Source organism: Dendropsophus ebraccatus, chromosome 14 (assembly GCF_027789765.1).
Source record: "Dendropsophus ebraccatus isolate aDenEbr1 chromosome 14, aDenEbr1.pat, whole genome shotgun sequence".
Taxonomy (NCBI): domain Eukaryota; kingdom Metazoa; phylum Chordata; class Amphibia; order Anura; family Hylidae; genus Dendropsophus; species Dendropsophus ebraccatus.
In genome coordinates this window covers 28183199-28208349 of record NC_091467.1, presented here as the reverse complement: position 1 = coordinate 28208349, position 25151 = coordinate 28183199, and the positions used below count along the sequence as shown (strand labels likewise).

Sequence of the window (25151 nt, the reverse complement as noted above, 5' to 3'; positions counted from 1 at the left end):
GAAATTGTAATATCACACATAAACCGAGGACAGGTGTGACACTGTTTTCAGAATTGGCCCAATGGAGATAAACCACAGCCCAGAGACCCATATCACATATCACTGGCCAATCAGGCTTTTGGCCCCATTAGCTATGTATGTGACTAGTAGCCTCCCAGTTTGGCTCTGTGTTTGACACATTTCTGAAGCACTGACCCACATCTACTCTCTGGAGGACAGCAGATAATAGTATTCAGATGATTCCAGTGGAATAGTTTGACTGAACGGTGCTCCGATAGATATTACAGACATTTATTTGTAGAGAAGAAATGAATCCTGCGCTCACCACTGAAGTGTCACAGCTTGGAGTCCATGTCAGTTTTTACTGCCAGGAAATCCTGATCAGGAGGCCTAAAAATGCTTCAGGAAACCATCAGGAATTGCCTTCAGGGTTTCCAGCAGTTAGTATACCATATGCATGAATTCCATTAGTATGCATAATAATCCCTCCTGCCACTGCAAAGACCCCTAATAACAGCCAGTAGCCCCTTCCCCCTCAGGACCCCCCATACCTTATTATTGATCCCAAATAGCAGCCAGTTCTCCTCTCCCAGGCTTCAACAGGGACCCCTAGTAGTAGCCATCCACGTCCCCCACTCCCCACGGCCCAGCCCTAGTAGCTCCTGTATTCTACAGCTTTCTGCTGCTTCTCTCTGAGAACAGATGGTGTCTTTATTGCTTTTCTATGGGATAGGAGACGGCCCAAACCAGCAGCCTGTCTGAAGAGTCTGTTAGAGGATCTTATGTGTGCACCACTTATGTGTGGCAGAGGTGGATCCAGCAGGGGGCGTTCTCTCAGGGCTCTTCTAGCTGCAGCTTCAGGCTGTTGTCAGGTGACAGAATTGAGACAGGCCCTGTGTTGTCCTGGCAACCAATCCTGAATTCCGAACGCTTCCATTGACTTTTATATGGCCTTCTATTCTTTAGTTCCAGGAAAAAATAGTACGTATAAAATCCTGAAAGGTGTCTGTGACTAATGTAACCCTACGGGTCCAGAAATCCAACCGGATTTCCTGATAAGAAATCTGGATAGATTTTCTGGTTGTGTGGAATGGGGTTCAGAAGGGTCTACCGTAGCTGTTTTTAGAATAATTCCGGACAACCCCTTTAAGGAATTTCCCAGGATTGGAAAAGAAAAATTCTCTTCTGTCTCCAGAAAAAGTTCCACTTTTATCTATGGCTGGTTTTGCAGTTTAGCTCAATTTACATGTAGTGATTGAGTTGCAATAGCAGACACAGGTGGCTACAGGCAGTAACAACTTTTGGCTTCCTGGCCCATGTGGCTTGTTTCTGAACTCCAACAACAGCAGTCCGTATACTGTGCCCTAAAGATGCATTAAGAAATGAATCTGTCCAGAATTTATTTATTGCGGACATTTATTACAATCAATAAATATCATAAATAGTGGTCACATGACCAGTCAGTCAGATTTTCATTCTGCTTATGGAATATGGAAAACCAAAACCATCAATCTTCATGGCCTAGAATATGAATAATGCTTTCATACCGTTGATCCATCCCTGTGCTGGTGCTGACATACAGTAGCTAAAGAAAGGGAACTCACTTGATTATTGCAGATAGATGTCCAAAATATAGCAGCAATGGAGAATTCCTTCAAGTAGACTTAATGAGGTTATTCAGGGAAGGCGGCTCGTGTGGCTGGTTTAGCTCTTTGTAAAACAGCTCAGCCGATTTTTAAAGTAATGTAAGCCCAGCTTAAACCTTTGTTGCTCATTTGTATTTTGTCGAAAGGAGTTGTACTTTTTGTGGTTTTCCTCGGATTCTTTGTTTGTTGGATTTTCCTTTTTCTGGTGTCCAATGGAAACGTGACTACAGGATCCAATTCTCAGACGTCCTAGGGCATCGATGAAGAACTCTGTAAGCGCAAAGAAACATTTACAAAAAGGCAACAGTGGACCAGGAACAGATACAAGCTCAAGTAAGGATATACACATTAGGCTTCACTGTCTGCCTATGTCCAATTTCTACAGTATTCGGTGGTAGTGGGCCTAGTGACCGCCCAAGACAAGTCCATATCTACTAAGAGCTATTAGAATTGGTTACTCCACTTACGCCAGAGGCAATAAGTGCAACTGGATCTGTTAACAGGGTAAAACAGGCCAGTATTAGAGGATTTTAAAGTTGGGCTAGGTACATGGCACGATCAGTAATGAAAAAGAGCACTGTTCTGCTAGATCAACGTTCATTTACTGAGCCTATTACAGGTCTTGATGTCCGTGCAGCCCTTGCTTTAAAAGTGTAAAATAATGAAGTATATACATATCTCTCCGCCAGTGGAACTTCAGAACCTGTCTCTGAAGTGACAGGCCATGGCCAGTGATTGGCTGAACTGTCTGTCACTTCAAAAACCGGCTCTGAAGATCCCCCGGTGGCTGCAGACACTGGGCAGGAGCCAGGAAAACACTGGGGAGCGACCACTGGCCATGCATCGTTATTACACGTAGCAATGCACAGTCGGCAACCAATGATTTTTGGTCAGGACCAAAAGGCATGATCAGCCAATATATAGCCATGATCGGCTGATCGTTGTCTTTATGACACAGATCCATAATCTGCCAAATTGGCATGATTCATCTGATCATTGCTCTGTGTAATAGGGCCCTTTATAAAGGTCTTAAAAGGCCAGCACAAGATAACTCTTTAAAGCATACATGGAGCCATGGAAAGAATTTGATCCCTTCATTAGTTTCTACATCACATTTTGTAAATAAAATCATGGTTCAAGTGGGCATTGCCATGGGCATGAGACCAGTCTGCATAGCTGGCATTGGTCAAGGCGTGTTACCACTGCAAGACCTTACTGATGTTATAACTTTTAAAATCTAAATCAACAGTAGATGTGATACACATTTATTTACATTTGCAATTTACATTTATTATTTATTTTTTAGTTATCGTAGAAAACATGGCACTTCCTTTTTTCTGACTCTCTTTTTCTCAAAAAACAGGAAACAGTCAGAAAACAGGAAGTCCTGTGTATCCCAGGCCAACTGAGCGCTTACAGAGAGAAGGCAGTCATGTGACTGATGGACACATTGAGCCGTGATTCTCTGTACTGGCCAGAATTCCTGTGTTTAGTTCTGCTATGAGAGTCTCCCTCCTTAGTGAATGCCTCTCAGCCCCTACTTAGATTATTGGGAACCAATAACTAAATTAAAAATGCCTATAACGCTAAGAAAACATGCCGATAAATCATCCAGCACACTTTTCGAACATATGCATATAGCCTGCATCCCCGTCCGGTACAACCTGCAAGCTTACTTTTATAAAGTCCTGTGCTCTGTGTTAATGAGGGCCAACTGGTCATCTGGGTGTTTTCCTTTTGCCAAGTAGTCAGGGTCCTTGGGCGTGTCAGCGCTCTAATCACGGCCCTCGGGGCATTATTTAAAGCACTGCATCTCCTGTACATCACCAAGAGGTGGGCTTTCCATCGTGCCCATTCTCCAATGCCTTCTGCGATGGAAGGCCTGCCTCTTGGTTGACGTACTGGAAAATTCCCAGATGACTAACTAGTCCTCACTAACATAGAGTGCGGGACTTTATAAAAGTAAGGGTTCTATTACACTGAGCAATTTTTAACGATTAACGTCTAGCGATAAACGATTGCAAACGAGATTGTTTATTGTTAACCTGAAATCGTTCACCATATTACACAGAACGATAGTTGTTAGTTACGATGGTTACTAGGATTGTTATTGCAATCGGTACTATGATCGTTCATTCTTTCTGATCCCAGAAAAACAATGAACAATGTGCAATTACACTGAACCATTAATGAAAAAACGCAGAACTTTAGCGAACGAATGTGGAATTACAGCGAATGATTAGCAAACGATTAACAATAATTTTAGGTTCAGATCTATATCAACGACATACGAACGATTTTTCGGTCGTTGGCTGCAATTACACAGAACGATTATCGTTTAAATTCGAATGATTTAACGATTTTTCGCATGATAACCGTCCCGTGTAATAGGGGCTATAGGGTCTCTGGGCTATACTGAAGTCTCTGGGCTATACTGGGCAGGGACATAGGCTATGTGTAACAGTGTTTACTTAGTACCCAGAGAGAACACTGGATAAGATTCTCTAATGTATTGTTTTTTTAAGGGCTTATTCCACACAAAAAAAAAACTTTGTATGGTATGTATGGAAATATTTCATTCATAAAAATACATTTCAAAATATTTTCTTTTATGAGATACATCATACATTATTGACAGTGATAGCTCCCCTTGTCTCTTGTTCAGCTGTCTGTTCTCCTTGAATAGTGTTAGGATAATGGTGTGTATTATTTCATGGTTTTATTTTGTGTTTTCATTTTGTGGGATAACCCCTTTAAGCAGAGGCCTAAACATGTCACTGATGTTGCTAAAGTCCTGTTATGTAACAGAAGGGCATTTGGGCTCTTTTATGCACCAAGACAAGTTTCCTACCTCTACACCTCCAGCTACAAGATAGTAGCCTCTTCATATCACATTTTACCTTACGATTCTTCTAAGAATTAAATCAATGCACAATTGCATATTGAATGTTGCACCTACCAGTATGTGCTACTCGATTTAGTTTTGGGTCAAATCCAACACCTAGCACTCGGTCTGTGTGGGCCAGAAAGAAGTTAACCACCCCACCGGTCACAATACAGGTAGGGAAGCCTGGGATGGGATGGTAACCTCCTGCCCCCCAGTGTATACAGTCACCATCCTTTCCACCCTCTTCCAGAAGGAGCCTAAAGCTGAAGTGGTTTCCTGCAACATTACCTCCAACCTGCATGAAATAAAACTCTATTATTAAAACTTTTCAGGGCATGCAGCAATAATATGCATCAACCCCTGGGCCACCACTTTTTTCGGCAGTCCACGGGTTACATTTTATATGAACCATGATTTGGAATTCTTAACCAAAGACATGGGTCAAAGGGGTAATGACTTTCCTTAAGGAGAGCCCGTCTCAAGGACGTGTGGAGACTTACAAACCATTGCTGCTCCACTAGGAATTCTGGGAAGAAAGGATATGCAAAGTAGCTCTCACACCTCTTAAAGGAGAAGTCCGGCCAAAATTAATTTTTGATATGTTGTTACTTATGAAAAGTTATACAAATTTCTAATGTACATTAATTATGGGAAATGCACATATAGAGCTATTTCCCTTAATTTAGTAGATCAGGAAGTGTTAGAAATATCTCTGAAGAAGTGACGTCACGACCCAGGGTGTAATTCCTATGGAGTGTCCAGCAGGGGGCGCTCTCTATATAGAAGTCTATGGGACTTTATTGTTTCTATGGGTTTCTATGTAATGTAATGTAATGTAATGTAGTGTACAGTGCTTTATTGAATGAATACATCTATGGAATACTTTGGGGAGCAAGTGTCCTTGCTCCCCAAAGTATTGCATAAATGTATTCATTCAATACATTCAATACACAGTAAGCCCGCCGATTCGCCGCATTTCCGCCAAATTTCCGCCGCATTCCCGCCGATCCGCCACACGCTGATCCGCCACATTCCCGCCGATCCGGACCATATACATTGAACTACAGCTCCCATCATCTGCTTCTAGTATGAACAGGTGATGGGAGCTGTAGCTGGGTAATGGATATGACATGCCGCCGGGCGCAGGGGGGAGCCGCTCAGTACACAGGAGCGCTCCCCCCTCCTCCTCCTCCTTCCGTGATAACTTCCGCCTATACCAATGCTGACTCCCTGCCTGGCCGCCGCTCTCCGCTCACATATACCGGCTCCCGGCATCAGCGCGGACACCAGGATGCATCGGGAGCCGGTATGTATGGGGGGGAGAGTGGAGAGCGGCGGCCAGGCAGGGACTCAGCAGTGCTATAGGCGGAAGTTATCCCGGAAGGAGGAGGGGGGAGAGCTGCTGTGTACTGAGCGGCTCCCCCCTGCGCCCGGCGGCATGTCATATCCATTACCCAGCTACAGCTCCCATCACCTGTTCATACTAGAAGCAGATGATGGGAGCTGTAGTTCAATGTATATGGTCCGGATCGGCGGGAATGCGGCGGATCAGCGTGTGGCGGATCGGCGGGAATGCGGCGGAAATGCGGCGGATCGGCGGGCTTACTGTGTATTGAATGTATTGAATGAATACATTTATGCAATACTTTGGGGAGCAAGGACACTTGCTCCCCAAAGTATTCCATAGATGTATTCATTCAATAAAGCACTGTACACTACATTACATTACATTACATTACATAGAAACAATAAAGTCCCATAGACTTCTATATAGAGAGCGCCCCCTGCTGGACACTCCATAGGAATTACACCCTGGGTCGTGACGTCACTTCTTCAGAGATATTTCTAACACTTCCTGATCTACTAAATTAAGGGAAATAGCTCTATATGTGCATTTCCCATAATTAATGTACATTAGAAATTTGTATAACTTTTCATAAGTAACAACATATCAAAAATTAATTTTGGCCGGACTTCTCCTTTAAGCAAAGGTGCTTAAGAGGTGTGAGAGCTACTTTGCATATCCTTTCTTCCCAGAATTCCTAGTGGAGCAGCAATGGTCTGTAAGTCTCCATACGTCCTTGAGACGGGCTCTCCTTAAGGAGAGTCATTACCCCTTTGACCAACGTCAATAGACCTCTCACTAGCCAGCCAACACCCTGCTCTGCACTGATGAGGGTCAAAAACCCGAAATAGCTATCTGCAGAAAGGAAATCTTTCCTTTTGGAGAGATAGTTTGGCTTGGCATAAAATCCCAAGTCAATGTTCTAAGTCTCCTTGACTGAGCGAGACTTGACTTGAAGGGACATCTCTTTGCTTAAGAGGTGTGAGAGCTACCTTGCATATCCTTTCTTAACCAAAGACAAAAAGATGTCTACCTACAAAGAGGATGCACTCAGTCAACATACACATGAAACAATCAATGTATTAAGTAAATAAAGACACACCAGAATACATACAAGCGAGTTCTCCCCATGTGGTTTTGTTTGGGGTTTTAATGGTTTTTAATACTTGTATTATCCTGGTGTGTCTTTATTTACTTAATAAATTGATTGTTTCATGTGTATGTTGACTGAGTGCATCCTCTTTGTAGGTAGACATCTTTTTGTTTTTGGTTACATGTGCATAACGGCGTACCTTGAGGTTTTTATATATTTATTTCTTTTATCTATTTGTGGTGCCCACTCGTTGTTTGTGTTTCAATGATTTGGGATTCAATGTGAATATGGGCTGTCATTATGTGAGAGAATAAAGACTGTGCATACCTTGTAAAGAAGCTAAACATCTGTAAAGGGGATATGTATCAAGCGGCAAAATGTGGATTTTCGGCGGAAAGTGCCGATTTGCAAATGAATTTAAGCGCAAGTGGGCGATTTGCGAATAAAATATTCGCAAAGCGGCACTTTCCGCCAGGGGGGCGGGGAGGGGGTGTGGAGGGGGCAGAACGGGGGGCATGGACTCACAGTGATCCATCACTGTTTCCCCCTTAAGATACGCAGAAAACCTACTCCAGCTCTTTGCTGGTGTAGGTTTTCTGCCGTGCGCACGGCGAGCTTTGGATTTATGTAGAGGCAGTCCACCTCTACATAAATCTCCGTACCGGCTGAGCAGCGGGGACATGTTTAAGTCTGGCGCAGAAAACGTCGGACTTAATAAATGTCCCCCTAAATGTGTAAATATACTTTAACTCATTGTATACAGTTGGCCATTTCAGATGCTCCAGAAAGTAAAAGGGTTCTATTACACGGGCTGATGAAGGCCCGATCAATATTTTAAACAAGCGATGATCTGCTAGATCAGCGTTTACTGGACCTATTACACGGCCTGATAATCGTTTATCAAGGGCTGCACTGACATCATTAGCGATGTCTGTGCAACCCTTGCTCAAACAGTTAATGCATTACCTCTCCACATTCCCGGTGTTCTGCACTCTGCTTGCTTCTTGGTCCCACAGCTGCAGCTTCAGCGTGGTCTCTGAGCTGACAGGCCGCTCAGCCAATCACTGGCTGGGCCAGTCGCTTTGAAGCTGCAGCCATGGCACGGGGATGCATGCAGCGCCCAGGAAAACACTGGGAATGTGGAGAGGTAATTTATTAACGGTTTGTTCAATTGCCAGCTGTACATCGCTTTTACACGTAGCAATGCACACCCAACCCCAATGATTTTAGTTTAGGGCCTAAAGAAACGATCAGTCAATGATTTTTCCTTCAGCTGTTCGTTGTCTCTATTACATGGAGCGATAATCAGCCGAATCGGGCCTTCTCTGCCGATAATTGGCCCTAAGGCAACTAAAAGAATATATTATATTCTTCCTCTTACCACATCCAGATCAGTCGCCTCCAGCACCTCTACCAGTTTTTCTATTTTAGTGTCATAAGTAAAGAAGAAATCATCATCCACCCATAGGAAATACTTGGTTGTCACCTGAGAGACAGCGAGATTTCTGCCGGCGAACCAACCCTAAAGGACAAAGATTATATATATATTTACTTAATTAAATTAATGCATTAACTTATGACTGCCATCTATTTATCCATCCATCCATCCATCTGACAATGCTAACCATCCATTCGTCAATGCATTAATTTAACGATGTCTTCATCCATCAATAGGCCTTTGATAAATCCATAAATCCGTATAAAGATTAATCAGATACCTGCCAATCCTTAATCCTTCATAATTTCTCAACTCACTAATTCATTCATCCATATTAATCCAGGCAACCATCAGCCCATTCATCCATGTATATATCTAGCCATCCATCTAGATCCAATCCTTGTGGAAGCCGAGGTACCTCCTGTTGGATGCACAGTCCTTCACCAGGTCAGCTTGCACCCAGTTCTCAGTCCAGAAAAGCAATTTGAAGACAGCGTCTCTTCGGTATCAAAAATCTTGAGTACTTGTGAAAGGCTCAGCATGGTTTAGAGGAGCCAAAACGTCGTTCTTTTTTCTGTGTATGCAAATGGCAAAATAAAGCAAGATTTTTGATACCAATGCTGTCTTCAAATTGCTTTTCTAGCCATCTACTCATCTGTTTACCTAGTCATCTATCCATCTACACATCTATCCATTGATTTACCCATGAATCCATTGATTTATCAAAATATCTATCCATCTGAACATCCATTCATCTATGCATGCAGCCATTTATTTAACTAACCATACAGCTAGCAATTTATCTACCAATGCATACAGTACATCTCTTTCTGCCCATCCATCTATTCCCCTATAAATCTATCTACCCAACCACCCTTCCAATCTATCTATATACCTGGCCATCCATCTACCTATTCATCAAGACATCTGTCCATTGAATTTTCGCACTGTTTCTGTCCATCTAGTGGTCCACCCATCCAGCAGTTTCTCCATTCACGGATTAATTTTTAGCTCAATGCATCCTTCTATATATCCATAAGTTTATAGTGCCATCCATTGATCCTTTCATCCATCTAATAATCTATGAATCTGTCCATCCATTCATCAATAAATCCATACATAGATCCATCCATTGATACTATAACTTTAAATTTTCAGTTGATCCATCCCTCCTTCTATTTATCAGCTCATGCCCTGATGTATTGATCCATAAATCTGTCTATCCCCTGATCCAACAATCTAGTGATGAATTCGTCCATCCATGTATACATCAATTGATCTAACAATAAATCCATCAATAAATCCAATAAGTTCATCCATCTACCCTGCATAAAACTATCAATATAGCTATCCATTATTTATACATCAATCAACCAACCCATCCATTTAATCCACTGTTCCAACAATCATGCCAATCATGAATTCAAAGATAAAAAAATTTATTTATAGGTCCATTCACTGATACATCCATCCACTTAGACCTTTCATTCTTATATTAATCAATCAATCCATCCATGCCTTAATAACTCAATCCATCCACTGATACAATAATATATATATATATATTGCATTGATGCAACCATAAATCCATCAGTCGATCCATAGATACTTCCATCCATTCATCCTTCTATTAATACATCAATTTACTGATACAGCAATTGTTCCAATCATAAATCAAGCCATTTATTTATCTATCTATCAAGCATATATCCATCCTTTGACCAATGACCAGCTAATCCAGTGACCCATCCATAATCTAGCTATCCACTCATCCATACACCGATCAATATATACTTCCATTTTTCTATCAATCTATTGTACCATCAATCCACTGACCCAATGGTAATTCTATACATCCATACCTTTATCTATCTATTGGTAAATGATTATTTCATTCATTGATCCTTTTCTCCATCAATCCTTCAACCAACCATAAATCCATCATTCCCACTGATTCATCCCCCTTTAAGACGGCCATTCATCTATTCTTTAATCTATCAATCAATGCATTTGTGCCTCTATTCCGCGATCCATTAATCTATTCATTCATTTATCAATCTATCCACTGATTTTTTATATCCATCCAATAATCCATCAATTTATCCATTGTTTCAACCATAAACCCCTTACTGCATGGATCCATCCATTGATCCCTCTACTGAACTATTGACTAGTGACTATTGTTATATTTTATTCAATGCTCCATCACTTGATGTAATGAATCATCCCTTTTTATTTTATTTAAAGGGGTTATCCAGTTCTACAAAAACATGGCCACTTTCTTTCAGAGACAACACAACTCGTCTCCAGTTCAGGTGTGGTTTGCAATTAAGCTCCATTCACTTCAATAGAACTGAGCAGCAAAACCCCGCCTAAGCTAGAGACAAGAGTGGGGCTGTCTCTGGAAGAAAGTGGCCATGTTTTTGTAGTGCTGGATAACCCCTTTAATGCTAAATCTGTGACCTATCTGGCAATGGTAGCAAATTTGCTGGGTCCCTTCAGATTTGACTATGAATTATGACAGGGAGTTTAATTGATTGTTTGGATCATTAGCTTAACCCCGAAACCCCAGGAGTCTCTAAAGATGCCTAGTAATGTACTCAGTTGTGAACCCATAGGAGTAGGTTTAAGAAGTGGCCATTCAAGGCAAGCAAAATTTATATGGGTAACTGGCAGAAGTCAAGACAGACAGTAAACCAAAAGGATAATCAGGAAACTAATCAGGGTGGAACCTTGAAGACCTTACCAAAAGAATACCTTAGCTATTCACTCAAAGGAGGGAGCCTTATTGGTCTGGCTCTGGGGAGGGGGGAGAGTTCCTTAAAGGGGTTATCCAGCGCTACAAAAACCTGGCCACTTTCCCCCTAATGTTGTCTCCAGATTGGGTGGAGTTTTGAAACTCAGTTCCATTGAAGTAAATGGAGCTTAATTGCAAACCGCACCTGAACTGGAGACAACAGTAGGGGGAAAAGTGGCCATGTTTTTGTAGCGCTGGATAACCCCTTTAACTAGCAGTTGATGCCAGCAGCAGGGTTTGATCAGCAACATAGCAGAGCCGAGGCGTATGCGACCAGTGAAGTTGAGTAGTAGAAACAGTGGAGAGGCAGAGTCTGTGGCAAATGTGACAAATACATAATCTATCCACCCTTTTTTTTAATTGCTGCATAGATAAATCCATCCTTTCATCCAACAAATGATTCTATTCATTCATTATTACATTCATTCACTGAAATATTCTTACACCCATCCAACAATCCATCCAGCCATTGATAAGTCCATCCATCGATACATCTCTCCATTATTGCGTCCATCCAATTATCCACTAACCCTATGAATCCATTATTGAATTTGTCCATTGACATAGCTCTCCTTTAAGCCATCCATTTATCTACTGGTCTAATGATTAATCCATTCCTCCATCCATTGATTCAACAATAAAGTCACCCATTTATCGATCTAATGTCACACTACAGAATCGGCATTGAGATTCAGCTCATGCTTTCTATCTCTTTTAGTGGGAGGCCTTGCACGCCTCTCCGCTCAAAGAATTGACATGTCCGCGAGCAGAGGTTCCGAGCAGAATCCCCATGCCAATTCCAGAGTGTTAGACGGGCCCTAACCAGGGATTTTTATATATATATATATATATATATATATATATATATATATATATATCCCCATGCCCATTAATATTTCCAAGAAAAAAAATCCATAGATCAATCCACAAGTCCATAGTTCCAACAATAATTTCATCCATCCACCCAAAGATCCATCCATGATTTTATCCATTGATACAATGAATCTGTCAAATCTATCCATCCATGCATCAATCCAATGATAAAGCCAACGGGGTATGTAGGTTTACTCTTCCCCCTTATGCCTAGGTGTTATATCATGACTAAAAACATACATCATCTTCATCTGTTCTCCTTTGTTACAATAGACACGTATGGATACCTTAGAGGAAGAGCTAGTGGCGTCTGATATATTTATTCTAAAGGCAAAAATCACAGCATATACATGTATAAGTGCTTACATATGTACATACAAACCTTTGCGAATGGCATAAAATATTGCTCCACATTGGGGTCGTCAATCTTCTCAGGTGTTTGATTGTCATCTGCCACAATGACCTTTATATCAGGATAATATTGCCGCAAGCTCTTCAACATGGTCCGCAGCTTGTCATAACGCAGAAAAGTCTTGGTGGTGATGGTGACCAGGTCCCTTATCTTTTTTTCTGGAAGTAGAATCTTTTGGTTACAGAACAATGTGGGAGAAAATCATTTAAATTATACCATCTTGACGCACCATTTGCCTTATTAGAGCAGAAGACGTCATAGATAAGGGTTGTAGGTGGCCAGGTCTTGTCAGTCAGAATAGGAGTGACTTTAGAGAGTCACAATGTAATACCAAATTTCTCCAATAGGGGCATCACAGAGAGGCTTTCAGTAGCTAGGCCCATCAGTTTATCACCATAGAACAACCCCTTTAAATGGTGAGAAGAGTCAGGATTGTCCTTTCAAATATGTGACCTATGGACATGAAGGCCTAGGCTGGAAATGACACCCTGATCCCACACTTGGTGTCCACCCTACAGAAAGTCAGCTGCACTATATTTATCTACAGTCCATAGTTCAATATCGATTAGATGTATAAGCTTATAAATCCCATCCCAATCACTGTTCAGAATTTTTTTTAAAAAAAGTTGGTGCCCCATTCTAAAAGAGATATTATACATGTCAACATTTTCTATATACACACACACACACACACACACACACACACATTACCTGGTCCTGGGTCATATAAACGTGGCATTGGCGGTTGCCGGATTGAAACTGGTATCTGAGCTCTATGGTCCCCCAGAGTAAACTTTACTACAAAGGTGATTGAAAACAAGAAAATAAGTTTATACAAAACGCTAGTAACCCTTGATATTTTTATATGTGACAATAAAAAGAACATGGATGCCCCAATTTCAATCCCCAATATGGTGACCAGTAGCAAATTCACTGTAGGGGCCACCAAGTCGATGGTGCACCTTAATGCACATCAATATAAGTCATCTTCTTCAGTAATGTAGGTGGCATAACTAGTTCTTCTCAAAGCCTGAAGGACTACCCTATTACTACTTTGAAGGACAATCTCTTACTAGGAACATCAAAAGCCAAGTAGATAAATAAGTCAGCTATATAGTGGAATAACTTATTACCAATATCCAAACTGTCAATGTCATACACCGTGCTCGTATACGTGATAGACTTCAAAATGAGATTCAATAGCTGGGTGTTGTTGGTAGAGATACTAAGGCTTTTTTTTCCTCTGCCATGAACTTGACACTCTGTATTACCAGATATGTTTAATAAGAAGTCAATGGTTCCCAATGAGGCCTCCAGAGTTACCTGTAACAAAGGAGACAAGTGTATAGATAGATGATATAGGCAGAGAGAGGGGAGGATGCAAGCATATAGATTAAGTTTTACAGATAAACAGAGGTGGTACAAAAATAATGGATGGACTAGAGTAGACTGAATTCAGATTTGGTGAGGTTTTTTCAGATCCTAAGGGGCCTATTCCACGGAGCGATAATCGGCCGAATTGGTGCGAGAATCGGCCGAATTGGCCCGATTCGGCCGATTATCGCTGCGTGGAATAGAGAGAACGATCAGCCGATGATCGTGTGATCGGCTGATAGTTCATTTAGGTTTAGACCTAAAATCATCGTTTGCCACCATGGCATCGCTACGGTGGAATAGTGGTGCGCAGCATTTCAGCAGCATCATACATTACCTGTCTGGGCTGCAGGTCTTCTCCTTCTTCCTCCCGTTCCGGCGCCGCAGCAGCTTTGGAGCGGGGCTGCCTGAACTGACAGACCGTTTAGCCAAACACTGGCCGGAACCGCCGTGGCCAGTGATTGGCTGAGCGGTCTATCAGTTCAGACAGCCCCGCTCCGAAGCTGCTGCGGCGCGGGACCGGGAGGAAGAAGGAGAAGACCTGCAGCCCAGACAGGTAATGTATGAAACAAGGGCTGCAAGGACATCGGTAGCAGATCGGTGCTCGTTCACATCGTTGATCGGGCCCTGCTCGGCCCGTGGAATAGGACCCTAATTTTGATTCAGAAGTGTCAAGAATTGCCACTAACAATCTTGAGTCAGTAGCTCACAGGCAGTGCCATGTCCTGGGTTGAGAAGGTTGGAACATCAAAAACTTTACTCCAGCACCATACTTCAATCTGTGTGTCAAACAGAGCCCATTTTACACAAAACAGTTCACAGAATAAACCCTGGCTATACTGCCTCTAACACTCATTTAGGGGCATATGTGTCATTTTTGCACCATTATTTTGCCTAGCAGAATTTATCAAGCAGTTTTCGCTATTTTTGAGCAGTTGATGCTGGCTCTGCCATTTTTTTTTTATTTTTTTCACTTGGAGGGGGTGTGGTGGGGCTTGGTTTCATGTTAGCTACTTTGTTAATCAGATTTATCCAGTGAAATTTTTTTATTTTTTGCGCAAAAAATTGCACAGCAGTACTCCAGTCAGTTTGTTGGTCGGTCGCGTTTTTAGCCAAGCTGTCTGAGCCAAAAGCGTACAAAAATTTCAGAAGAGCTATCAAGCTCGTGCGCTAGTGCAAAAAAAAAAAAAAATTGTGCAAATGATTAATGTCTCCCTTAGTCCCAATATATGAGGTTCATCCTACCAACCACTTTCCACCAACCTCACCTATGTGACCTTACACACTTTTGTAAATAGCCATTTAGAGGCCAACAGACTTTGGCAGAGAGTCGAGATCAGTCTCTTCACATGGTTTCCCCTTAGGCCTTCTCCAGACTGGACAGCATCACCCCAGGTGGTTCCTACCCAAATAACACGGAGCGATTAACGACTAACGATTGCAAACGAGATTGTTTATCGTTAACCTAAAATCGTTCACCATATTACACAGAACGATGGTCGTTAGATAAGATACCTTCTGATCTCAGGAAAACAATGAGCAATGTGCAATTACACTGAACGATAAGTGAAAAAATGCGGAACTTGAGCGAACGAACGTGGAATTACACCGAACGATTAACGATAATTTTAGGTTCAAATCTAAATCAACGATCAACAACATACAAACGATTTTTTGATCGTTGTCTGCAATTACACAGAACGATTATCGTTTAAATTCAAACAATATAACGATTTTTCGCACAATAATCTTCCTGGGATGGAGTACATGGGCTGGGAGTCGCCTCTCTGTCCAGTGCACCACATTCTGCATTCCAGTGACATGAAACGGACTTCTAAGGAGGCACAAAGAAGGTGGAAAAGCAGCAACTCCTGTCAAAGGTTGGAGGCCATACAGGGTTACACATTTTAAGGCCCTGCGAATGTAATTAGTAGTTAGTGTAAGCTGAGATACAAGAACAGGGACTCCTGTCTTTGACATGAGTCCCTGCTCCTGTATAAGGAAATTAACTGAATGCAATAACCCTTTTTTTAATCTAATGAATCTGAATTTTTTTTTGTGTCCAGTTCTCCCACTGATAGATAGAGAGAGCACACAAAATCTAAAAAAAATACATTTTGTAGCTGACAAATCTGCTCTAATGCAGCAGTGAATGGAGATAATACATAGAGTGTGTCAGGTTTCTTCCATTTTTTCCCCTTTATTTAGAGTGACACTGCCCCCCCCCCCTTTTTGCGTTATGACTTCTCTATGCAGGTGTAAAGGGTAAATTTAGCGGTTTTCATACCTTATTCTATGTCATATGTCATGATGCTTGTTCCAGTAAAAAGTGATCTTTTATAATTTGTAGATTGTGCAACCTGGGCAGAGCTTTACGGCCAAAGCGCCACTTAGCCCCGCTCACATCGCCACCGTAGGCCCCGCCCCCGTGACGGCATCTGTGCATAGGCCCTCTGTAGCCATTGGTATGGGCCGAGCTAGAGGGGGTGGGGCCTAGACCTTAGGCTGGCCTGTTCGAATGGCAGTTGAGGGGACGGGGACTATGTGCCGATGACATCACGGGGGAGTGGTCTATAGTGGCGATGTTGGCGCCCAGGTAGCATTATCCGCAGGTGATAAAAGTTCACTTTTAACTGGAACAAGCACCATGATGTATGATCATAAGGTATGAAAACTGAAACATTTACCCTTTACACCTGTGTAGATAAGTCATAATGCAAAAAGGGGGGACAGTGTCACTTTAAATAGTCTCTTCATAACTGCCCATATAGCAGGTGTTTCAGAGGTCAGATCCCTCATCAAAAAGGAGAGAATACCCCTTTGCTCTTTTTAGCTGTTTTTGCCTTTGTCAAAAAAAACCCTGAATACATTGAGCTTCTGCCTATGTGTGACTGTTTGCTATCTTCATCTGTTTAATGTGTTTTGCATGCCGTACCGTGTATTTTGGAAGATCTGCAAAGATTCTCAGTCCTGAAACAATAAAAAGAGACACGAAAAAAAAAAACGAATTATAAATGACATCCCGTATAATCATCATTCATCTTGAGATCATACCATTTTATGGTTGCACATATGTCATCTACAGAAAGGTTATAGTCACTTTGTAAATATATTACAGTGTGTATTCTGCATAAAGAACTTTCAAAAGTTTGGTTCAGCAGGTTTGCCGAACTTTGGAGTAAAGTAAAGTTTTTCTATCCTATTTATTATAATGGGAAAAGCGTCAACAATTTTTAAAGGGGTTATCCAGCGCTACAAAAACATTGCCACTTTTCCCCCTACTGTTGTCTCCAGTTCAGGTGCGGTTTGCAATTAAGCTCCATTTACTTCAATGGAACTAAGTTTCAAAACCCCACCCAAACTGGAGACAACAGTAGGGGGAAAGTGGCCATGTTTTTGTAGCGCTGGATAACCCCTTTAAAGCTGCATATAAAACAAAGGTACATGTGACTTTTTTCTTTTGCCTGTTCCAGGCATTAAAAATGCTTTTGCGGCAAAACCTTGCAGGAAAAACACATCAAAAACCGCATCATAAAAACATGGTTTTTAATAACAATGTGAACAAACCCTTTCAGAGTATTACTGTGGAGAAACAGTTAGCATTAAAAAATTGGTCTCAGTGACCTCGCAGGGCCAAAGACAGAGAGACGTAAGATTTATTTAGCCCTTATTTGCCCTATAGAGGCTTAGCCACAGTGTAAGTCACCCCACAGGGCCTAGGACAGAAAGTCGAAGGTGGAAGCAGTAGCAGCACTCTCATTAGCCCAGTAGGGACTAGAACAGCCAGTTGATGGTAAAAGCAGCAAGACATTGGTCGATCATTGACTTATAATGACAGTTATTATGTTGCCATATGTTGCCATGTTTTTACTAAAAGACTGAAGATGTAATCTGACAGGTGATTGACAGTGTTAAATTAAATGAGCAGTGGTGGATGACTGATATACAGTAGCGAGTATTATGCTGGAAGACACAGTTTTATTAAAGGAATGAAGATGTAACCTGACAAGTGATTGAAAGGGTTAAAATCACCTAGGAGGTCTGTGGACACCATGTACTGACACACAAAGTGACTGCACAAATTTCCCAGCTACAGAGATACCACTGCTACTTTCTTTACACTTTCCTCTATAAGTTTCAAATCAACTGTTGATGCTCAGGGGATCCAAGCACTCCTGTGTGTGTGTGTGTGTGTGTGTGTGTGTGTGTGGAGGAGAGGACTAGGAGGAATGGTTGTCTTCGCCCATTGTATTAAAGCCTAATGCATTAGGCTGGGGATAGATAGAGATTTTAGCCACAATAAAAGCCTTGTGAAAAAGTCACCATATTTAAAGGGAATGTGTGGTCAGAAAATGACTTATTGTTAAAAAAAAATTTTTGGTTACTTTTTTCCCCCTTTTCTCTCTAGATTACAAAATTATCCTGAGATCTTGCAGTTTTCATTCTCACCACTGGGGCCGAGCTGAGACTTCCTGTTGTGTCTGTAGTGATAAGAGGAGTCTACTGTAAAGTGATGTAAACAGCATTGCAGCATCATGTGACACCAGTAGATAGAGGAGACAATAGCAACTCCCTGTGGAATTCCTTTTTTACGCATTCATCTTGAGAGGACAGACTCTTGTCTGTTATTGTCTATGTCCACGAGTATTGCTATAAAGCATGTCACTAAATGCTGTTAAAAACAGCTCAGGCAAAATGGCAGCCCCCATAACAATGTACAAAAAGTGAAATAAAAAAAATTAAATCAGAAAATAGAAGTATTTTAGAATAAAATAACCATTTTTTTGTGTCTCATTCTAATCCGTAAAAGAAAATTTACACATTCCCATTTATTGCATTGCACTCTAAGGGTGGGTTCACACTATGGAATAAACTCCGCGGAATTCCGCCGGCTGTACATGTTCATGGACGCACGCCTTTCCGACGGCTCCATAGACACCATTCTATAGGCCGGCTGATTCCACATTCTGCCGAAAGAACTGAAATTCTTTCGGCAGAATGTGGAATCAGCCGGCCCATAGAATGGTGTCTATGGAGCCAGCGGAAAGGCGCGCGTCCGTGAGCGTGTACAGCCGGCGGAATTCTGCAGAGTTTATCCGCAAGAATTCCGTAGTGTGAACCCACCCTAAGTAAGTAAATAGGCTGGCACTACAACCCAAAAGTGGCTGCAACCATGACTGTTTAGTTGCAGGAAGTCTATCTGCGGCTACTTGACAGCATGGTCACAGCTACTTTGGGATTGCAGTGCTACACAATTTACTTAGGTGCAATGCAGAACAATCCACACAGTGCAACATGGTGAGTTATGGTCCTGCAAACCTTGTGACCAAAATTAAGTCTTTATGGTCTGTGTGCCGTATCTATGGACTATCCCCATGGGCCATTTACTGTATTTACTGTAGTCTAATAGTCTATAAACCCATTACTGAACTGTCTTACCTGGTAGGTGAATTGTGCTGAGCGGCTTAACCTGGACTCCATGTGTGGGGTATCCTAATGGTGAGTTTGGAGATGCTATTAGGATATTTTCAGTGTGTTCCCTGTGAAGAAAAAATAAAGACATATTAACCTTTAAATGGGTGTCATATTATATTCACAAATACAAGCTAATCGGTTATAAATTGAACCACCTCCACCAGGTTTTCTTAATCATGGACAACCCTGTAAAGGAGAAAAAAAATGTTTGCATATCAACTGGTGTCAGAAAGTTATATAAATTTGTATTTCAAAATTTCAAGTCTTCCAGTACTTATCAGCAGCTGTATGTTATGCAGGAAGTGGTGCATTCTTTCCAGTCTGACACAGTGCTCTCTGCTGCCTCCTCTGTCAGTGATAGGAACTGTCCAAAGCAGGAAAGGCTTTCTATGGGGATTTACTACTCTTATTTTTTTTTTTAACAATAAAAAAAATGGATAACGGATGAAAAACGGATGGAAAAACTGATGCATTTGTGATCATCCGTTTTGATCCGTTTTTCCATTGACTTCCATTCTAAAAAAAAAAAAAAAGAACAAAACACATCCAACATAAAAAAAAGTAGCTGATCTTATTTTTCTGTACATTAAAAAAAATGCATCTGTCCAAGTGGTGCGTTTTGATCCTTTTTTTTTTTTTAATAATGGAAATGAAATGAATCTGTTTTCCATTTTTGCAAAAACAGATGAGAAAAAAATGGATGAAAAAAACCTAGTGTGAACCCAGCCCGACTTTCTGTTGACAGCAGTTGATTTGGGGGTGGTGGTGGTGGGGGATCTATGGAACACCCCTTGTTTAGTAATTAGTTATAATCTTTTGCTCCATGTCTTACCTCTTTTTGTAATGTTCATATTCCTTTTCTCGTCTCTCTAGAGCAGATTCTAGATCACTCTTGACCCAATATTCCTTGAGGTTAAAAACAGTTAACCCCTTTTGGTTGGCGGGACACGTACACTTGTTCTTTTGAAAGGTGAATTTAGAACTGAAACATAGAACATATATTTATATATTGATAGACTGATTGACATTTGATCACTAAAGTGGTTTCCCTAGGAAAACAAACATTAGCTTTAGTGGGTAGTGAAATATAATTAGCTATACTTACCTCTCATGGTACCCCACAGCTGCCGCACTGACACTCCTGCTTCTCACCTGTTCTTCCTGATTCCTGTGATAGGTGACCACCACAGGAATTACCCCACTCCCTACAGGAGTGTCCCACTGCAATCAGTGAGTTACTGAGCGGGGCAGTTCCTGCAGGGATAGCGCCTCACAGGAACCAGCAAGAAGTGGTGGCCAGCAGAGGACTGGGGTTGTTAGTACAGCAGCCACCGAGGACAGGGAGAGTGTATTTTATTATATTTCAGTAACGGAGCTGAAACACGTTTCCTTTGCCTAAAGGGGTTTCTACTGCTCCATTGTATTGTTATTTGTCTGTAACAGACAGGGTTTATATTTGTTTTAGTTACATATCCACCTTTAGGCTGGGTTCACACTATGTATATTTGAGGCTGTATTTGGTTCTCATGTCAGGTCCTCATAGCAACCAAAACCAGGAGTGGATTAAAAACACAGAAAGGATCTGTTCACATAATGTTGTAATTGAGTGGATGGCCGCCATATAATGGTAAATAACTTCCATTATTTCAATACAACAGCCGTTGTTTTAAAATAACAGCAAATATTTGCCATTAAATGACGGCCATCCACTCAATTACAACAATATGTAAACAGAGCCTTTCTGTGTTTTCAATCCACTACTTGTTTTGGTTGCTATACAGCCTCAAACATACAGCCTCAAATAAACGTAGTGTGAACATAGCCTTAAGCGCATGTTTGGGATAGAGAGAGAGAGAGCATATTGCTCCTTCCAGACCACCCTCACCTAGGGAAGTCCTTGTGCTATCCTGATTATTGTTGATTGATAAGCTGGTTGGACAAGTCCTCCTGAGATGGCTCCTGAGATGAGATGGCTTATCTTAGAAGTGGGAACAGGCCATGACAAGTAGGAGACCAGAAGGCAATGGGGGAGATTTATCAACAAGGGGTTTTTCTAGGTGTGGTCTATTTAAAGTGCAATTTACTATCAGGGATAAGCCTGGTCTATTTTCTGTAATGCCGATTTATTTGGCTCAGAATTGTCTCTAAATAGTCTCATTGGCCCTGGTTTGCCTCCTAGGTAATGAGCATTTTCTTCTCCCTTTCTTTTTTAGATACCGGCCTGCAGAGGATTACGTCGGATTTGTTTGGACTACGTCAATGACCGGCGGACTTTAATGTGCAATAAAATGGTCAACGAGGGGTGTGGGGGTGTTTTTATTTGAATAAAAAAAATTTCTAAGTGTATTTGTGTTTTCTTTCATTACTTTATAGGCTTAGTAGTGGAAGCTGTCTGATAGACGAAATCCATTACTAAGTCAGGGCTTAGTGTTAGCCGGTATAAAATGGCTAACACTAACCCCTCATTATTACCCCAGTACCCAATGCCACCAGGGGTACTGGGAAGAGCCGGGTGCCATTGGTCCTGGAGCGTCAGAATTGGCGCTCCTGGACTGGGCGGCAGCAGGCTGGTAATATTAGGCTGGGGAGGGCCTAAACCAATGGAAAGGGGGGGGGGGATCCTATGCAGGTTTTTTTTAAAATAAATAAATAATTAAAAAATACAACGCATAGGGTCCCCCCTTTTCCATAACCAGCCGCGTTAAAAACCAAGCAACAGCAGCCTAGTAACACCAGGGTGGGAAGAACCATTGGTTTAGGCTCTCCCCAGCCTAAATATTACCAGCCTGCTGCTGCCCCAGTCCGGGAGCGCCAATTCTGACTCTCCGGGACCACTGGCACCCGGCTCTTTCCAGTACCCCTGGTGGCATTGGGTACTGGGGTAATAATGGGGGGGTTAGTGTTAGCCATTTTATATCGGCTAACACTAAGCCCTGACTTAGTAATGGATTTCGTCTATCAGACAGCTTCCGCTACTAAGTCTATATAGTAATGAAAGAAAACACAACACACCTAGAAAATTTTTTTTTAATTCAAATAAAAACACTCCCACACCCCTCGTTGACCATTTTATTGAACATTAAACTCCGCCGGTCATCGACGTAGTCCAAACAAATCCGACGTAATCCTCTGCAGGCCGGTATCTGGGAAAAAAAAGAAAAAAGAAAAAACACAAGCAAAAACAAATAACAAGTAAACAAGTAAGGGGTTAACCCCCTGGGAGCCAGACTGTAACTCCCATGCCCATGCTGGAGATCACCCAGCTTTCCCAGCATCCTGTAAGGTTAACCCTTACAGGATCCTGGGAAAGCTGGGTGATCTTCAGCATGAGCATGGGAGTTACAGTCTGGCTCCCAGGGACTTAACCCCCTGGGAGTCAGACTGTTCTGGCACTGCACCAGCAAGGAAGGGGGTTAAAGGGGTGCTCCAGCGTGGGGGCACTTTTTGGGGGGGATCGGGAGGAGGTGGCTGAAATAAAAGACGTCCACTTACCTCCCCGGTTCCCACGGTGCCCGAGTGGATCCGAGTGGATCCCGCCTCCTTCACTGACTGGCTGAGCGGCCCTGAGACGTAGCGTCTCGGGCGGCATCAGACACCCGGAAGCGGCCGGGAACCGGGCACCGGAGCGCCGTGATGCGGGACCCACCGCTGGAACTGGGGAGGTAAGTGGACGTCTTTTATTTCAGCCACCTCCTCCCCGGCCCCCCCCAAAAGTGCCCCCACGCTGGAGCACCCCTTTAACCCCCTTCCTTGCTGGGGCAGATGCAGTGCCAGAACAGTCTGACTCCCAGGGGGTTAAGTACCCTGGGAGCCAGACTATAACGCCCATGCTGGAGGTCACCCAACTTTCCCAGCATCCTGTAAGGGTTAACCTTACAGGATGCTGGGAAAGCTGGGTGACCTCCAGCATGGGCATGGCAGTTACAGTCTGGCCCCCAAGGGCTTAAAATTGTCTGTGGTCGCGGATCACAATTTTAGGGACTATTTAAGTAAATGAAGCCATTCACATGATCTGTGCTGCGACCCGCACCATGAAAAAAAATAAGACATGTTCTAGTGCAGTTCGCAGTACTGATCACCCTCCTGGCAGCAGAGATGACGGGAGAGCATGATGTGCGCTCCTGTCATCGCATCTACTACTCACCTACTCCCCCGGACCAGCCGGCTTTATGTTCACCAGAAGGGGCCTGGACTACGCTGCCTTCTTCTCTTGGCAGTCCAGGCCACTTCAGATGAGCACGTGTAGCCTGACAGCACAGGGAATAGGTGAGTAGTAGATGCGATGACAGGAGCGCACATCATGCTCTCCGGTCACCTCTGCTGCCGGGGGTGGGGAGATCTGGCTGGGGAATCTGTGCGGCGATTCTTCTCTGGATCTGCAGTGTCCCAGAACATGCAGACTACTACCCCTATTATGGCCATTTCTCTTGCTGTGTCAATGCCTGTTCTGGTAAGTGTTTGCACTGCAACTGCTGCTGGTTTTCCCCTAGTATTCTCTAGTAATGTGCATTTTCATGTGTATTGTCATGTATTCCTGTATATTATTACAGTGTACAGTGGTATGCAAGGCTGTTGATCACGTGACCTGTAACCATGGTTCCTCCAATGGCCGACTAGTTCTGGCCAGGAGCAACCATGTGACCTCCCACTTCCTCCTAACAAGTTAGTCTTCCCCCTGCTTCCAAGCAAGGAGGATGTGTGTCGTCCCTCTCCTGCCTCAGAGGAGTTGTGGATCGAGTGCTCTGCTGTATTCAAGTCTTCGGCTGTATCTGCCTGCTCAAGTGACCGGATTCTTCTCTCTCATCTGGGTGTCATTCCGTTATCTCTCCTCATCGCTGCAAGGATTCACAGCAAGTATTATTCTCAAGCTAATCCACCCAGCAACGCTATTCCTCTCATACTCCTACTCCCATCATCCGGCACGTATTCTCACAGCCTATGCAGCACCACTCCTGCTTTATTTGTCAAAGCCTGCTATATACCCGGTTGCATCCGGACAGAACTGTTGCTACTAGTTACCTCATCTATAATAAAACCGCTGTTACTGAACCCTGGCATTGGTGTCCACTAACTGGTGCCCTGACTAAGTGCAGCGAAGAATCGCATGCCCATCATCACCCGCAGATTCCACAGACCGGCCCTACAGCTGTGCCGCCCTCAGGCCTATACCGTGACAAGTATAACCCCTGCAGCTGCCCCGGTCATTGCCCGCTCATAACACCAGCACTGCGGAAGTGGCCCCCAGGGGCCAGGGCATCGCATTTGGCGTCACGAACAGGATATACCCGCCACGCGGTGTACCAGATCTACAGTTTATTATCGTCTCCAGAGACTGTGCTAAAATTGCCATGGGAGTTCTGATAACTGAGTCGCTGCACGGCTGGGACTGTACACAAAATGGCCGCTTCTTGCTGTTATTTCTACCTGCGCCATCCCCCGGTGACGAGGGGGTTGACTGCCATGCGGCCGAGAAGCGGGAATTGCTTGGCGCCATTGATAATGACTGTGTCTCTCCTGATTGGCCGGCCGCTTCCACTGACGTCACAGTTGCTGGGCAGATTGGAGAGTCGAGCTTTCTGCCCTCTCGCTCCTCCCCTTCCAGCTACAAGATCCGGGCACTGGAAAGCAAGATGGCGGCGAGTACGGAAGACATGTGTACAGCTGCCGCTGCGGTGCTACCGGAATTTCCGTCCTGCTTGCCCGAGCTGGACCCGGCCTGTCTGCTAGTGCCACTACCGTCGGACGACGACAGCTGGAGTTCCGTGATATCGGAGTCTGACCGGTCTGCCTGTTCCGAGCCCGGTCATCCGG

At 43.1% G+C, this 25151-nt stretch overlaps 1 protein-coding gene across 1 annotated transcript; it reads right to left on the bottom strand.

Annotated features, from left to right (window-relative positions):
* Positions 1-1483: 1483 nt before the first annotated feature.
* Positions 1484-22929, bottom strand: LOC138771857 (beta-1,4 N-acetylgalactosaminyltransferase 2-like). The gene is made up of 11 exons (XM_069951860.1): positions 22833-22929; positions 22462-22483; positions 20173-20322; positions 19305-19405; positions 16801-16835; positions 13625-13814; positions 13203-13289; positions 12462-12649; positions 8353-8493; positions 4606-4828; positions 1484-1916 (listed from the first exon to the last, which is right to left on the bottom strand). The coding sequence occupies exons 1-11, from the start codon at positions 22927-22929 to the stop codon at positions 1705-1707; spliced, it is 1446 nt and encodes a 481-aa protein (XP_069807961.1). The 3' UTR covers positions 1484-1704.
* Positions 22930-25151: the final 2222 nt, after the last annotated feature.